The following is an 18,013-nucleotide window of genomic DNA, read 5'->3' on the forward strand; positions in this document are numbered from 1 at the left end:
CTGGAGAGCGCAGGCGAGAACGAGATGGACGGAGGGGCGCGAAGCGAGGTGCGCAGGCGCTGCAAGTCTCCGATGAGGCGCCGGCCTGAGTGGGACGTCGGCGCGCAAGCGCAGCAGGTCCCTTTAAAAGGGGCACGCTCCTCCACCGGACTCAGCACGCAGGCGTGGAGTCTTCCCTGCTAAGGGTTCGCGCAGGCGGGGTATTAGCGCGCAGGCGTCCCGCCAGGGGGCGGAGCCCGAGAGTTGGGCGGCGGATATCCGGTTCCTGGAGCAACGAACGGCGGCGGCTGCGGCGGCGACGGCGACGGCGACGGCGACAGCTACAGCTTCTGAGGAAGCGGTTGCGGAGGAGGAAGAAGAGGAGCTGGGCAAGGCGAGAGCCACAGGCGGGACCCTCGCCATGGGTCAGCGGACCTAGAGCGGTGGAAGGTACCGGCCGGGAGCCGAGCTGGTGAGACAGTCGTGGGGGTGGAAATGGAGACCGCTCAGGCGGAGAATGGGGAAGAATTGAGGCTCAGAACGCTGACGAAGAGCAGTGAAGGGCCCTCAGGCCGATGAGTGGGAGGAATGGCGGCGTCGGAATATTGAAGGGGAGTAATGGGGGAATTTAGGGGAAGGACGGGGAGGAATGGGCTCAAAAGACTGACAGGTGGAAGTGTCGGGGTCTTGGACGAGGACGGAGAGGAATAGGGGAGGATCCGAACGCTGAGGGCAGATATCGGGGCCTCTCAGGTTAAGGAGAGAGAAATGGGGGTCCAGAACGCTCAAGGGGAGAAATGAGGGGCTCTCAGGCTGATGACGGGGAGAAATGCGTTGGAATGCTGAAAGGGAGGCACGGGGGTCTCATATGGAGGACGATGAAAAATAGGGGGTCAGAGCGGTGACAGTTAGGGATGGCATGATCCTGGCCCAAGAGGAGAGGAATGGGGTGGGGGGGGTTCAAACGCGGAAGGGATGTCTAAAGCTGATGGGAGGATGAGGACGCTGAAGGGAACTTTTTAGCTGCAGAAGAGGGGAATAGGGAGGTTTGGGGGCTTGGGAAGAAATTGTGGCTTAGAGCACCGACAGAGGGAAAATAAGGTGGGCGAGGTTGTCAACGATATGGAGGAGCTGGGGGCTCTGTGGCAGAGGACACAGAGGAAGTCGAGGCAATAATACTGAGGTAGCAGGATAAGAGGACAGCAGACAGGGAAGGAATGGAAGAGTTAAAAGACTGAAAGAGAGAGATTAGTGACTCCTGGGTCAAGGAAGGGAATGAATGGGAGGTTAGGATACTGAGGGAGAGTTTGGGACCTGGGTCTGGGGACGAGTCGTATGGGGGCCTCTTGCGCTGAGGATGGGAGGACTGAGGTCTCTCAAGCTGAGACTGGGGGGGGAATTGGGGATTAGGACGCTGAGAGTGAGGAATGCATTGAGGATGGAGACCCTTAGGTTGAGGATGGGGCTACCCGGTCAAGAAGTGGGGGGAATGACAAGCTCCTGGGCCCAGGACAGGGAAGAATGGAGTGGGGATGGGGGTTTTTCTCTTCCTTACATTGGCCAGTTGCTTGTGGCAGGTCCTAGATCTTAAACAAGCATTAATAGATCCGTGGGTTTGTGCGGCCTGGGGCACAACATGTTCCTCCCTAGAGCCTCAGTTTCTCCCACTGCCCCCTCCATGTTGCAGGCCGCTGCTCCTTCTTGTGGCCCCATGGCTGAGGACTGGCTGGACTGCCCGGCCCTGGGCCCTGGCTGGAAGCGCCGTGAGGTCTTTCGCAAGTCAGGTGCCACCTGTGGACGCTCAGACACCTATTACCAGAGGTACTGGGTGGGTTGTGGACAGAGTCAGGGGTTAGGGCTGAGCCTGGTTAGGCAGGGTGAAATCAGGGGATGGGGTTAAATTATGCATATACAGTTGGTCCTTATTATTTGCAGATTCCATATTTGCAAATTTGCTTACTAAAATTTGTTTGTACCCCCAAAGTCATACTCACTGTGCTTTCATGGTCATTTGTGGATATGCACAGAGCAGTGAAAAATAAGTTGCCTGATGCATGTGTTCCCAGCCGAGGTTGCACGAGGCTTTCTTATTTTAGCTCTTGTACTGTAAACAAGTATCCTTTTTGAGGTCTATTTAGTGTTCTGTTTTTTGCATTTTTGTACTTTTTAATGGTGATTTTGCTGTTTGTAGTTGCCCCCAAGTGTAGTGTTGAAGTGCTGTCCAGTGTTCTAAGTGCAAGAAGTCGGGGATGTGCAATATGCAGAAAATACATATTAAATAAGTTTTGTTCAGGCATGAGTTGCAGTGCTGTTGGCTGTGAGCTCAATGTTAATAAATCAAAAAGGCAGTATATCTAGAAAAAGAAGAGGAAATTTGCCAATTAGTACATGAGGCTGCTCCAGAAAGTGCTAAAGTAACATCTATAGTATCTGATGAAGCTAAGGAAAAGGTGTTAAAGTGGCTGAATTCGCGGAACCATGAGATGATGATTAAAGTGTAGTGGACAGGGTTGTGAGGCTGAAAGCAAAGGACATTGACAGTCATGTTACCCAGGGTTATGAAAATGTTAAGCCTGTCTCAACTAGTGCTGGCTGGCTCACACGTTTCAGAAGGTGATACATCGTGAAATGTGTTAAATTTGCAAGTGAGGCAGGTTCTGCAGATAAGAGACTGTGGAAGAATTTAAAAAACACCTGATAAGTGTTATACGGGAAAAGGGTTATGTAGAAGAGTAGGTTTTCAGTGCTGATGAGACTGGCTTGTTTTACATCGACAAAGGAACCTATATAACACAGATGGCTTCCAAAGCTCCTGGCTTTAAATCATTCAAAGACCATGCAGTTAATTATTTGTAAGAGGACTGTATTAAGCAGGGTGTCTTTAAACAGAAACACACGTAAAACAAGGTTACATACTGATCAGCTGACAAAATGTGACCAGAGGCTTACAGGAACCTAACCTGTAGTTCCATTAGGAGCAGTGGTTCTGTACTCACTAATTCAGTGTTCAAGGTGACTTTATAGAACAGATTACTGTGAATAATGAGAATTGACTGTAAATACATGAAAATACATTTTTATAAACCAGTTACATTTAAGGATTTAAGGTCTTTTAGAATATGTTAGTGATACGGTTATTAAATTTCTTAAACTTTTTTTGTATGTAAGTTGTTGTTTCCTTGGAGGAATATAGTAAAATTGTACCTACAATTACACTTATTTATATGTTTATAAATAAACATATGGTGTTTTTTAAATGTTCATATGTTTATTTATATTAGTTGTACGTTTATCCACATATTTACAATTTTTATAAAACTTTCAAAATTTATAAATATAAGTGCAATGATCAAGAACTGAAAAGGCCAGAGATTTTACCCTAATTAAGGCAAGATAGCAAGTGAATGTGTCGTGGTTCTGTGGATGCTAGTAGGAGATATGAGGCTTCTGGTTCAGAGATGAAAGACAGTTTATTACTCACAGCATTAGCAGTATCCAGTATGTCATCGTTATTGTGCCAGTTCACCAAATGCCAGTTCCCACAGGGTGACATGAAGAGAGTAATTAATTAGCACCTACACACGCACTGGGTTGTGTTGTAGGAGAGGAACCTTGAGCTTAAGGAATCCAGTCTTTTATAATGTTAGGACAGTAAGGATGCCTTCCCTTTGCTCTGGAAGGACACCCTATCTCTTATCTTCCAAGGCTGATGCTGTACACATATCCTTGAAAAGATAGTTCATAACAAAGGATAGTCAATGCTGCTCTTGAAAGACATGTAGAAATGTGAGAGACCTGTGGAATATTGTCTCCCAACATCAGTTACTTATACTTTGTTTTGTATGTAGTTGCATTTATTTGTTTACATATGTATTTGTATGTATATCTATATGTACACATACTTATATGTGTACAGTTGACCCTTGAACAATGTAGGGATTAGGGGTGCCAATCCCCTGTGCAGTCGAAAATCCACATATAACTTTTGATTCCTTAAAAAGTTAACTACTGGGGACTTCCCTGGTGGTCCAGTGGTTAAGACTGTGCACTTCCACTGCAGGGGCATGGGTTCAATCCCTGGTGGGGGAACTAAGATCCTGAGTGCCATGTGGCGCGGCAAAAAAAAAACACAAAAAAATTAACTACTAATAGCCTACTGTTGACTGGAAGCCTTACCGATAACATAAATAGTTAACACGTATTTTGTATGTTGTATATATTATATACTGTATTCTTACAGTAAAATAAGCTAGAGAAGAGATTAAGAAAATCATAAGGGAGTTCCCTGGTGGCCTAGTGGTTAGGATTCTGGGCTTCCACTGCTGTGGCCCGGGTTCAATCCCTGGTCGGGGAACTGAGATCCTGCAAGCCGTGTGGTGCAGCCAAAAAAAAAGAAAATCATAAGGAAGAAAAAGTTCATTTACAGTACTGTACTGTATTTATCAATACCATAAGTTTACATCATCTGTTTACAAGATGAATTGCTTGTATGTCAGTACCTACATCAATATTGTCTTATATGATACAAAACATTGTAGATATTATACATATTACTAATACCAGACATCAAAAATGAAAAGATAATTGAAAAATTTATGTTTATTTACAGGTATAACAATTCATGCATTGATAACTAAGAAGGAGCAATATGATTGCTTTATGATAGGGTACTATAATTGATACGATTGCTTCATGGATTGCTTCATGGTAGCCTCACCTGTACACTAATGAATGAATTGTAAAATTTTTATGGCATACAGTATTATAATCATATTCATAATACAGTATTGGGAACATTGTTACATTTTTAAAAAGGACTTACCTGTGACGATAGGCAGTTTCCCTGATTGCCAGAGAGAGAGGCATACCATATGGTAATGTAATTCTTTGAAAGCAAAGTTATAAAACAGTAAGAAAACTAACATGTTAAGTTTATATTAAATATCTCTCACCTTATGCCTGTGTAAGTATAGGCAATCCACTTCAAGTCTCGCACAGATGAATACTTGGGTGATGAAACGTCTCATACAGTTCTTGCCGTACAGTTGTTAGGTTTTCACACAAAGATACCCACGCACAAACATGATAGGTAAGTATTAACTGTACAGCCTGATGATTATTTACTGTTCGTTAAGTGGAAGTGGATCATCATAAAGGTCTTCATCTTTGTTGTCTTCACGTTGATTAGGCTGAGGAGGAAGAGAAAGAGGAGGGGTTTGGTCTTGCTGAGGAGGGCGGCAGAGGCAGAAGGAGAGGAGGTGGAAGGGAAGGCAGGAGGGCCAGAACACTCAGTGTAACTTTACAGAAGTACATGGTAATTTCTGTTTGACCTTTTTGCTTTTTCACTTTTCCAAAAATGTTTCTACACAGTACCAATCTTTCTTCCACTGTTTGCTTTAGTTTGTGTCCATATCATAGAATGGTCCGTGTTGTAAAATAAGTCAAAGTATTCTTGAATATCGGAACCCTTCTGCTAGATTGTCTAATGTCAGTTTTTTTCTGGCACTCCTTTTTCTTCGTCTTCTTCCTCATCATCTGGCACTGGTTCGGCAGCGTTCATCTCCATCAAGTTGTCTTGTGTTAATTCCTCTGGTGTGGTGTCTGATAGCTCTTGAATCCAAGATCCATGTCTTGAAACCCTTCATCCCCTCCCCCCTTTTTGCCGTATCCACAATCTCTTTCATGATATCCTTGATTGACTTGGTCGTAAATTCTGGGAATTCATGCACAACATCTGGACACAGTTTTCTCCAGCAGCAGTTATTGTTTTGGGCTTGGTGACTTTCACAGCCTTTTCTATAACGATGGCGTCTTCAGTGGTGTAATTTTTCCAGACTTTCATGATGTTCTGTCTATGAAGGCTCTCTTCCATAGTGTTGACAGTCTTTTCTGTAGAGTACTGTGTGTAATGAGCCTTAAAGGTCCTTATGACCCCCTGATCTAGAGGCTGAATTAGAGACATTGTGTTTGGGGGCAGGTGGACCACTTCGACACCTTTGGTGTTGAATTCATGGGGTTCTGGGTGGGCAGGGGTGTGGTCCAATATCAAAAGAACTTTAAAGGCTGTCCCTTACTGGCAGGGTACTTCCTGACTTCAGGGACAGAGCATCAATGGAACCAATAAAAAAAAAGGGTTCTCGCTGTCCAGGTCTTCTTGTACAACCAAAAGACTGGCAGCTGGGGTCTGTCTTTTCCCTTCAGGGCTCTAGGGTTAGCAACTTTATAGATAAGGGCAGTACTGATCATAAACCTGACTGCATTTGCACAAAGCAGTAGGGTTAGCCTGTCCCTTCCAGCTTTAAATCGTGTTGCTCACTTCTCTTTCTTACTAATATATGTCGTTTCTGGCATTTTTTTTGCAGAATAGGGCACTTTGATCTGCATTAAAAACTTGTTCAGGCAGGTATCCTTTCTCCTCAATGATTTTCTTAATGGCGTCTGGGAACTTGTCTGCTGCCCCTTGGTTGGCAGAACCTGCTTCTCCTGTTATCTTGACACGTTCAAAGCCAAACCTCTTTCTACAATTATCAGACCATCCTTTGCTGGCATTAGATTCTCTGGCTTTAGAGACTTCACCTTCCTTTTGCTTTAAGCTGTCATTACAGTGACTTCATTTTTTCTTGAATTATATTGGAATTTATAGGTATGCCTTTCTTATAGCAATCCTGCATCCACATAAGAGCTGCATTTTCAGTGCGAGATAAAAAGGTGTTTTGCAAAAAATACAAGGTTTTCGAGCTGCTGGTGTAGCTGCAGCGATAGATTCATGAATTTCCTTTTTTTTTTTTTTTTTTACAATAGTCCTTACAACTGGATTCATTAATCTTGAATTGGAGGGCAACCACCTGCAGATCTCAGTCTATGGTACATGTCAAGCAATTCTGCTTTTTCTTGTAATGTCATGACTTTTTTCTGCTTCTTGGGAGCACTTCCAGCATCACTAGTTACACTTTGTTATGGGTCCCATGATGTTATTCAGGGTTTACGGTATTGCGCTAAACGTGATGAAAATGACATGAGAACCACTGCAAGGGGTCACTTTCTACTGTGATGTGCAGTTTACTGGAGAAACAGTCTGCTCACTCGGAGATGATTAGCCTTCCATGGCATTTTAAGCAGATACTCACAACACTTGAGCTCACTGCGGTAGCAACAGGAGGTGGCTGTTAGATGATTATAGTAGTACAATATGTACTATAGTTGATTTTATGCAGTTATGGTATAATACTGCATCTTTATGTTTGTTTACATTTCTCTTGACTGCGAATGGTACCACATACAGTCTTTAAGTGTGTGATAAATAAGTTTTGATGTTTAAACTTTTATAATAGATTTATGTATATTTTACGGTGGTAAAAGATGAAATAGACTAGTACTACATATATTTTATGCATTCATGACACACCTAACTTTTTCTTAATTTTTTCAATATTTCTAGGCTACGTGGTTCATTGAGTTTTTTTAAATAGTCACAAATCTCCAAAAAATTTTCCAGTATATTTCTTGAAAAAAATCTATGTATAAGTGGACCTGCACAGTTTAAACCTGTGTTGTTCAAGGGCCAGCTATATTTAAAACATTTGTTTGTGTCTTATATAAGTTTTCTTTGTCTATGTATTTAGTATGTAATGCTAACAGTTACATTATTCAATGTGTTTGTGCTCCTATTTGTGTTTATTTTCACTTACATAGAATACCACTAGTAGTACACATTATAAATACATGCACATCTGTTTACATTTATATTACTTATTACTGTTTGTATACTTGCTGGTATTTATACACCTTTTATCTTCCTGCTGTTCAGGATTATTTGGGGTAGTTACTTGGTCGGGGCTCGTAGGCTGATCCCAGGCTGCCTCCTGTATCCCACCAGCTCTGCAGGCCTATTCACCAGCCCAGTGGGAGGGTTGTGGGGGTGGAGTGGCAGTGGTTCCACCTAGGTACCAACCCATCCTGGCCCACCCCCAGCCCCACAGGAGACAGGATCCGAAGCAAAGTTGAGCTGACCCGATACCTGGGCCCTGCGTGCGATCTCACCCTCTTTGACTTCAAACAAGGCATCCTGTGCTATCCAGCCCCCAAGGTACTGTACAGTGTGGGATACCCAGGCAGGAGTGGCTGAGCCACCTAACACCCACCCGCTGACTTACATCTTCCTGCCCTTGCTCTTATCTCCAGGCCCATTCCTTGGCCGTCCCCAGCAGGAAGCGGAAGAAGCCTTCGAAGCCAGCCAAGGCTCAGAAACGTCAGGTTGGACCTTCGAAGAGCGAAGTCAGGAAGGAGGCCCCAAGGGATGAGACCAAGGCTGATGCTGGCACAGTCCCAGCCTCACTTCCTGCGCCTGGGTGAGTGTCAGCCTCAAGTGAGCCAGGTCCACGAGGGCTGTGGTTGGGGGTGCACTCGGCCCCACGCCCATGTTTCCCGTCCCAGGTGCTGTGAGAACTGTGGAATCAGCTTTTCAGGGGATGGAACCCGACGGCAGCGGCTCAAGACTCTGTGCAAGGACTGCCGAGGTGAGTGGCCCCTGGGGCACTGGGAGGTAGAGCCGGAGCAGGCTTGGCGTCAGGCTAGGACACAGGTGTCTGGCTGGAGATTGAATGGTAGATGTCAGGATGGAGACAGTCATGAGGTCAGGTATCTGATGCTCCCTTTACATTTCTCTTCTACTCTCTTCCTCCCTGCAGCACAGAGAATTGCTTTCAACCGGGAGCAGAGGATGTTTAAGGTAAGCACGACCTGCTTCCTCCTCACATGTGTGCGGTGGGAGCAGGATGTGATAGGGGCTGGTGAGAGTTCGAAGGAACAGTGATGGATCCATAGGGTGTCAGAGTCATTTTGTAGGGAGCTAGCTACAGTCAGCTGACAGTAATGGGAGTTAATCAGTAGACACAGTGACGAGGTTCACAGGGGAACAGTAGACATCGTTATGGCCTCAATGATGGTGGCTAATCAGTAGTCATCAGACAGTGAGTGATGAGACAAATGGGGGACGAGCAGACATGATGATGGGGGCCAGTGTGGGGTCAGTAGACACACGAGGGGCAGTGCTCCTGGAGCCACTTTGCCTGGACCTGTGACCTTGCCCCGCCCATTCCTGGCAGCGTGTGGGCTGCGGGGAGTGTGCGGCCTGCCAGGTAACAGAAGACTGTGGGGCCTGCTCCACCTGCCTTCTGCAGTTGCCCCATGATGTGGCCTCGGGGCTGTTCTGCAAGTGTGAGCGAAGACGGTGCCTCCGGATTGTGGAAAGGGTGAGTCGGGCAGGTGGGGTGGGCCCGAGGCTCACCTGCACTCCTGACCCTCATAGCCCTGGCCCCATGCGTCACACCTCCGGCCCCCCACAGAGCCGAGGGTGTGGAGTGTGCCGGGGCTGTCAGACCCGAGAGGACTGTGGCCGTTGTCGAGTCTGCCTTCGCCCTCCCCGCCCTGGTCTCAGGCGCCAGTGGAGGTGCGTCCAGCGGCGTTGCCTGCGGGTGAGTCAGGCTGGAGGGGCCGGTGCTGGTGGGCCGCGGCAGAGTTCACTGTACTGTTACAGCTGCCGCTGCTTCCTCCCAACCTGGCCTTGCCCACCTCATGTCTTCTTTTCTCCTCCGTCCCGTGCTCACCTCCTCGGCCCCGCCTGCCCCTGTCTGCCAGCACCTTGCACACCGCCTCCGCCGCCACCATCAGCGATGTCAACGACGCCCTCCCCTAGCTGTGGCTCCCCCTGCTGTGAGTGCCCCGGCCCACCCTCTGCCTGCCTGTCCCACATGCATGCTTTCTGCACACCTCGGGGGAAGCAGGTGGTCCTGTGTCTACCTGGTACCACCAAGCCTAAACTGTCCTTCTGGCTTTCTCTCAGGGTAAACACGGCCGCCGCAGGGGAGGCTGCGACTCCAAGGTGGCTCCCCGGCGGCGCCCTCCCCGAACCCAGCCACTGCCTGCACTTCCGCCCTCGCAGCCTCCAGAGTCTCCAGAGCTGGTGAGGCCCTGGTGGGCAGGGGGAAGGCACAACCGTAACCTCACCCACTACCTGCCCTGACCCCACCCCATTTGCCTCTGCAGCACCCCAGAGCCCTGGCCCCCTCGCCACCTGCTGAATTCATCTATTACTGTGTAGACGAGGACGAGCTAGTGAGTGGCCTCACCCTACCTGGACAAGCCTAGACTCTCCCAGGGCACTTGGTTAACCCCAAAGAAGCAGATGCTGCCATGGGCCTAATAAGGGAATAGTAAGGCACAGTGATGGGTGCTAGTGTGGGATGAGCAGACAGTGGGGTAGGCACTAATATGGGATCAACAGGTGAATTGACAGTACCTAATGTCGGATGAACCAGCACTCTAGTGGGACTAATAGAGGAACATGGTGACTGAAGTTCACGCAGGTTGAGCAGATGTTGCAGGTGCAGTGATGGGAGCTAAAAGAGTGTCAGCAAAATCCTGCTGGAGATGGGGGTCAAAGACATTGTCTTGGTAGCTAGTGGGGGACTAGCAGACAGAACGATGATACCGTGCTGGAGCAGCCACAGTCCTCGTGGTATCAAAGGCCATCCGGTACAGTGATACTGCCTGGTGCTCGACTAGCAGACACTGAGGTGTGACTAGTGGGGAGTCAGGCTAAGACCAGTGTCCAGCCAGTTCCCTCCAGTGGGGCTAGTGGAGGAGTAACAGGAGCAGCATTGTAACTGTCCTAGTGACAGCGTCCCCCGTCCCTCTGCTCCCCAGCAGCCTTACACGAACCGTCGGCAGAACCGCAAGTGTGGGGCCTGTGCGGCCTGCCTGCGGCGGATGGACTGTGGCCACTGCGACTTCTGCTGTGATAAGCCCAAATTCGGGGGCAGCAACCAGAAGCGCCAGAAGTGTCGTTGGCGCCAGTGCCTGCAGTTTGCTATGGTGGGTGCAGTAGGATGGGTCAGGTGGGTGGGGCGATCAGTGCCAGGCCCCCCGGTGCCTGAGAGGGATGGGCCGGCCTGGTAGGTGGGTGGGGACCGGCCAGATGGATCCTGCAGCTTCGGAGCGGTGGGTGGGGCAAGGGGTTCCGCCAGCAATTAGCTGACGTTGTGCTGAGATAAATGAAGAATCTGGGTGGCACTGGCATTGCCAACAGGAGACTAGCAGGCTCGGTGACGAGGGGCTCATACCTGAGGAGACTCTGTGCTGGGATTAACGGGGGCGGGGGAAGCGGAGTCACAGGCACATTGATCGGGGCAGGGTAGTGTGGTTGGCCATCGTACCCAGCGGCCATAACACCCCATCTCTCCTCACAGAAGCGGCTGCTGCCAAGTGTCTGGGCAGGTTCCGAGGATGGCGCCGGGCCACCCGCACCTTACCCGCGTCGAAAGAGGCCTGGCTCTGCTCGAAGGCCCCGTCTGGGTCAGACCCCGAAGCCTCCCTTGGCCACGCCCATGGCCCAGCCAGACCGTGCCCAGACTCCAGTGAAGCAGGAAGCAGGCAGTGGCTTTGTGCTGCCCCCGCCTGGCACCGACCTCGTGTTCTTACGGGAGGGTGCAAGCAGTCCCGTGCAGGTGCCTGGCCCAGCTCCAGCCTCCACAGCGGCTCTGTTACAGGTGAGGGTCCCACCTTATCCTGCCCTTCCCGACCCCACCCAGCCTCGTGTGGGGAAGCTGGGACCAAGTCTGCTGCCATCCTCCTTCACGCAGGAGGCCCAGTGCCCTGGCCTGAGTTGGGTCGTGGCCTTACCCCAGGTGAAGCAAGAGAAGGCGGATGCCCAGGAAGACTGGACACCGGGCACAGCCATCCTGACTTCTCCTGTATTGCTGCCTGGCTGCCCCAGCAAGGTGGGGGTCAGTGATGGGTGGTCTGTGAGCAGAGTGATGGTGAGCCATGATGGTGGTTCTTTGAGCAAAGTAATAGTGTGCTGATGACAGCCTCTCACAGAATCATCCCGCCTGTCTGACAGATGCCCCACCCTCCCCAGGCAACTAGTTTTGCCTGCTTTGCTGCCCAGCTAACAGAAGAATGGAAATCTGTGAGGAATGGGAAAGGTTTGTAGGCAGAGAGATGGTTTTTCTGTGCTCAAGTGTGACAGAAGTGGGATTGTCAGCACAGTGACATGTTGGCTGATAGAGACACTTTCCTCAGGCCAGCCCTACCCTTCTGACAACTGCCCGTTTTCCACCTCCCCCAGGCAGTAGACCCAGGCCTGCCACCTGTGAAGCAAGAGCCACCTGACCCTGAGGAGGACAAGGAGGAGGAGAACAAGGATGACCCCACCGCTGACTTGGCCCCAGAGGAGGAGGCAGGAGGGGCTGGCACGCCCGTGGTCAGTGCTGGGGGACACCTCACTCTCCTGACCCTGCTTTAGCCCCACCAGCCATGTTGACCCTGGTGTTAATTCTTCCCCAGATCACGGAGATTTTCAGCCTGGGTGGAACCCGCCTCCGGGACACAGCAGTCTGGTTGCCAAGGTGTGCCCTCCACAGGGAGGGGTGGGGATGGGATTGGGTGGGGTGCCTGTCAGATGTGGGCCCTGAGTCTTAAAAGTACACTCAGCGTTTTGGCATGGTGTTGTGGGAGGTAAAGGCCCCACACCACTGCTCTTGTCACAGTCAGTGACGGGGTTCGTACAGGACCTTAGAGATTTCTCCTGAGGTCCAGGTCAGGGCTGTTCTTGAGGAGGGTTACGGGAGGTGATGGGGGGAGAGGATTTGGTGACCTGTGATGAGATTTGAAAGAAAAAGAAAAGGAAAGCCTTGTCCCCATATCCCTAAGAAAATCCACAGAGGTCAGGCTTAATATATAAATTCTTATTCAGAGAATTATCATTCGGGGTCTTGAAGGCCTGTGGAGTCTCCAAAAGATGAATGGGTGGGCTGGGCAGTGGTGGGTGGGCAGGAGACCTGGGTCCTAAGATGGCTTTGTGATCTGGATCCACATACAACTGGAGTATCCTCTGTGGAAGGGATTAGGCTGTGTTTCTTCAGCCTTTCCAGAGCCCGTTGAGGTCATTTACTGTTTTAGCTGCTGCACAGGACTGTCCCCGCAGGCGTGGCAGTAGAAGGCAGGATAGGTGCCTGTAAGGACTGGGACGGTGGGAGGAGGACAGGGGGATGCTGCCTCCTGCAGAACTGCTGACAGCCCTGAACAGAGCCCCAGACACAGGCAACATAAACCTGTTGGCCTAAACTCCTGGATTCCTTTGTTCCTGCAAACTAGTGTCTGCAGGCCAGAGACTTCTCCACCTGCACCTGGGCAAGTACTGAGGTACTGATTGCGGCCCTTCTGGGTACACTGCAGTGTGGCATACAGTGGTGAATCAATGACCCTGGAAGGCTTATCCTTCAGAAGATACAGGATTTCTGCCGTCAGGGAGCTTATAATCCAACCGGGGAGACTTATTTCCCCTATGCATGAAGTCATTACATATTACCGGAGAAGGTAATGATGTGCTTGATGTGCTACATTGTCTGTAATGGAAGATTTTAGAAGAGAGAAGGGAAAATTAAGGGGAAATGGAAGAGTAGGGAATGGTTTGTGATGCTCCATTTTGCACATAGGGAACCTCATTCAACATACAGACCTGCTCCCTCTTCTCTAGGTCCAAGGACCTTAAAAAACCTGGAGCTAGAAAGCAGTAGACTGGAGGCTTCTGCAGACTGTAGGACTCAAGGTGATATTTACAGACCGACTTTATGAGAGACAACACTGATCTGCTCAGAGGCTGGACCATAGATGGATTGCCAGGGCTTGTGTGGGAGTCAGTAGGAACTGGGAAAACCTACCACCAAACCAGAGGAGCAGGCCTGTTCAGTACTTTGAGCTTATAGAGGAAGTAAGCAGAAAAGGAAGGAAAAGAGTAGAAAGTTGGTGCACCTGCTCCAACCGGTGCAAATCCCAAGAGCCTGAGAAGTGTGGATATTAAGGATGGGGGGAGTTGGGATGGGATGTAATTAAAGCCACCTTCAGCCTAAACAAGCCATCATCATAAATAATTTTAAATACATTTGGATGAGACCTGGCCGTGACTCTAAACATTTCCTCAGGGAGACAGCAGTTGGGAATATAATGTGAATAAATGAGGAAAGGAACTGCTATTTGGTGAGTTCCTCCCATGGACCTAGTTTAGTCCTCAGAAACATCTTTCTAGAAAGGCATTGGTTTTGCCCATTTTTGCAGACAGGAAAACTGAGACGCAGAGAAACTACATAACTTGTCCAGTGTCGAACAGCTAATATTGATAGAGCCTAGAATCAGACCCAGGTTGTAAAAGCCTTGTCCTAAGTTAAGCCACTAAACTGTTAACTATAACCTATATCTAATAGTGTGTAATAATGTTATATTAACGCAAGTTTCCAGTGACCTTGAAAACAAGGTGGATTACTCTAAGCTTTATAACAAATCCCTTAACACTGCTGCCCTTAGGGTGGTTTAGGGAGCACCAAGCCATTGTGGATGGTGCCACCTTATCAGAGCACCCGCAACTCCTGAGACTGGGTTCTTCCCAGGCCTTGGGTGCTGCATAGGATCCCTCAAACCCAAAAGGCATCTTTCCCCATTGGCGCTGCTTGTTACCGTCACTCCCCGTCCTCAGCCAAAGCAGCCTTCAGAAGTAAAGCTCCTGGCCTGGCTCATCATTCCTCACAACTCGAATCCCCTGTCCCTTGGTGACCTTTGTGCTTGGTTTCTGCTCTCAGCCCCTATCTACTAGGAGTCCGAGTTCCTGCTTCACGTCCTGCCTAAGGGCCAGTCTTGGCTCAGCCCTGCCTCACTTTCCAATTCTGCATAAAGTGCCAAGAAAATTAGACCTGTGATTCATCACTTAGTTAGCTTTACAGTGGCAGGACTGAGTGCATGCCTCCCTCCTTAAATTTTGTAGCCTATGTGCTTTGCTTGCCTTACTCAAGTCCCAGCTCTGCAGCTTTAGATAATTCAGATGTAGATTAAACTTTTCTCTAGTTTAACTCATTATATAGCCCTCTGCCACCCTCCTCTTCTCCTTCCGTTGCCTCACCCTGCCTACTTCAGCCAGAGGCAAGACTGGATAATTTTATTGATACTGTTTTGCTCCCCCCCCCACAAGGATCCAACCACTCAACCCTAGTATTCTAGTGGTATTTTGACAGTGATGTCCTAAGTGAAATTTATTTGAATAGCATTCTGGTTCATGAGATAAGAGTTTGGTTATTGTGTGTATGAGGATACAGTCAGAAAAGCAGCACCACTAATATAAAGATTTTATGTGTATATGTACATATAAATATGTATATTAAAAGATTTATTGTAGGAATTTGACCTTATGCAGTTGTGGGAGCTGGTTGAACAGTCTCTGTAAGGCTGTTGTTTTTACATCTAATGCTGGAGCTTGAAGTCTGCAGGGCAGGCAATCGGGAAGGGAAGATGGATGTAAAGAGTGGGAGACCGAGGAGACACTGGCGCCCACGAGCACGAGCTGCAAACCACGCGGATGGCCCGGAACCCATGTCAGCCTCTCACCACCTCCAACTTCGATGATGTGGGTTTCCTGCAGAAGAAGCTGGTGCCCTTCATCACAGAGTTAAATATGCATCTGGGCCAGGAATTAGAGAAGCTGAAGGAAGATCCTGGGGAAGGTGGAGCAGCTGCAGGCCTGGCTGCAGGCCTGACTGCTGCCCCATACCAACGAGGTGAGCCAGCAGATAAATGACATGTGTGAACTGCAACAGTGCCTGGTGCCCCTGCACCAACCTTCCGAGTGTGCTGCTGCTTCACTTCTGCCCTCCAGATATCACGCAAAATGTCTCTTGTGGCCCATCCTAACCGGAAGCGTACGGGGAAGGGAGTACTGGGAAACGTAGCCTAGTCAAGGTGACACGTTACAAAGCCACCCTGCCATGAATCAGCTCCCAAGGGTCTCACTACTCACCTGAGGATAAAGGATAACGTGATAAAGCTGCGTTGCTGAAAATGCAAAGCTGAAGACCATGGATTTCATGGTGACCCCAGCAAGTACAGAAATTCTGTCAAGCCCACCCAGAAAAAACTTGCTGGTCTCGGCTATTTTTGTGTCATTCGAGTATTGAGAACCTGGCCCATGGTAGGCACTGTACTTAATACTGGGATTCAGGAATGAAAAAGATATAGTCCATGCAGTTTTATTAAATACATCAATATGTATTTACAAATGGTGAATGGATTTCCAACTTTATCGTGGAATTTAATGGTGAAAACACAGAATTCAGGAAACTGTTGGGAGGACAGCCCTTGCGTGAACCTTGTTGGGGCACAATAGGCATTGGAAATAATATAAATAGTTTCTATCTCTATGCTGTTCTATTTTAAAATTATTTTTAAATGATTTTTATTGTCCCGTTTACTGATTTATACACTTAGTGTTTCTTTTGGAGACTCTTGATGGTGCTTAAGTGTTGATTGACTGCCTCTGAGAAAGTGGTATAGTGGGTGGCAAGAGCAAGGTCAGGTTGTGTCCGTGGACCTTGGGTGAATCACTTCTCTTAGGCCTCCCAGGAGGTTGAGACTTGGTTGAAAGCCTCGTCTCACCGGGCTTGGCTCCTGGCCCAGCCCCTCCACCCACTGAATAGGCCCGCCAGGGGGCTCCGGCGCCCGGACCGCGGTCCTCCCACCGGGGCTCGGGAGACGCTGCCCCTCACCCGCCTGCCTGGGCGGCCCTGGGGCGTGGGCGTGGCCTCCGCTGGGTCCAGGCTTCTGTTCCCAAGCCGAGCCGTCACGGTGGGAAGCCGAATCCCCTCTTCACAAAGTGGCTCAACAGGTAAAACCGAAGCGGAATTAAATTACGGGACACGCCCAGGGTGAGGGCGCGGCAAGACGAGCTCAGGACCAACGCTGGGATGTGCAGGGCAGCCGGGTATTGCAAAGGGTCCATTTCCCCTGTCTCGCTGAAAACTCCAGGCTGTAGACCTCGGAGGTTACTTACCGACGGGCGCCCAAGGATCTCAGTGGCTTTTACCAAAACCCGCTCCTAGGCCGAGGGCGTTTTCGTCGCTTCTCTTGCCCAAGGGTGTGGTGTCAGGGTGCTTCCACCCAGACCAGCCGGCGGGCCAGGCACCCGTGGGAATCGAAGATCAAGGAACTGGCCCTCAGGACCGTGTCCAGGGAACGGAGACAACCATCTAATTTCTTTCTTTTTTGTTTGTTTCAGGCTACGTAAACTCTTAGCAGTAAATGAAAATGAGTATTTTTCCGAACTGCAGTTGAAGGAAGAAGCTTTATAGGACATAAAAGACAAAATGAGAGAATTATTAAAAGAAAGTTTGAAAGAGAAGAGAGACACTGTTTTGTGGCTGAAAGCCTGAACCAGCAATTCAGGAAATGGAGTCCAAACCTAGAAACATTACTGCCTACAAAATCCGAAGTGGGCGCATTACAAATGATTAAGCAATGCTAATTTACCGTAAATTGCGGTCTTAAGATGGGATGCACAGTACTATTTGTACTTTGGTTATTACACGTCAGTGACCGACTAGGTGCTGATTTTTTTTTGTGTTGTAGTGATGGTTCTATGTTCACCCCCACTATAGAAAGAGTACCAAAGTGTTATTTGGCTTTTAGGTATTAACTACCACCTTGCTCTTGACCAGAAGTACAGCTGTGGTCTCCACCTGTGCTGAGGGCCCCTTCTAGGTTTCCTGACCTGTGTTGTTTTCCTGCCTGGGATCCGGAATCTCAGAGCCCGATCACCTGCAATTCTAATCCACATCCTACCCCTGGCCCTAGTTTTTATTGTGCCCAGCCAGGTCGTGTCACTGCCGTACCAGCCCATCTGATTGCCCCCCATCCTAGGGTACCTCAAGTCTAAGCCCCGGTTTCCTGATTTTATTAACAAATTTGTCATTACTGGTTGAGTTGGCTGACAAAACAGGCTCTCTCAGCTTTAATTGTTTAGTTGTAAAATGAGGATAATACCCGCTGTTCCATCAATCTTGTAAGATATTTGTGAGGCTCAGAGGTTTTATGTGTGAAAATAACTTGTAAATTCCTGTAAAGAACTACGCGAATAAGGTTGTCTTGTGATGATTTATGTCATGAAGATTAACTTAGAGATGGCCTCAAATTTTAGCCTACCAACAAAATGCCCACT

The 18,013-nt window shown here is 48.8% G+C and overlaps 1 protein-coding gene across 1 annotated transcript; it reads left to right on the forward strand.

Annotated features, from left to right (window-relative positions):
- Positions 1-240: 240 nt before the first annotated feature.
- On the forward strand, positions 241-17,934 carry MBD1 (methyl-CpG binding domain protein 1). The gene is given in 18 exon segments (XM_079942347.1): positions 241-451; positions 1,667-1,800; positions 7,951-8,065; positions 8,161-8,327; positions 8,413-8,495; positions 8,667-8,707; positions 9,084-9,230; positions 9,324-9,452; positions 9,616-9,690; positions 9,821-9,940; positions 10,024-10,092; positions 10,684-10,851; positions 11,226-11,525; positions 11,619-11,756; positions 12,107-12,241; positions 12,325-12,386; positions 15,294-15,324; positions 15,326-17,934. Coding segments are annotated over 17 exon segments (2,166 nt in total). The 5' UTR covers positions 241-451; positions 1,667-1,690; the 3' UTR covers positions 15,602-17,934.
- The last annotated feature ends 79 nt before the right edge of the window (positions 17,935-18,013 follow it).

This window comes from Stenella coeruleoalba, assembly GCF_951394435.1.
Source record: "Stenella coeruleoalba genome assembly, chromosome: 14".
Classification (NCBI taxonomy): domain Eukaryota; kingdom Metazoa; phylum Chordata; class Mammalia; order Artiodactyla; family Delphinidae; genus Stenella; species Stenella coeruleoalba.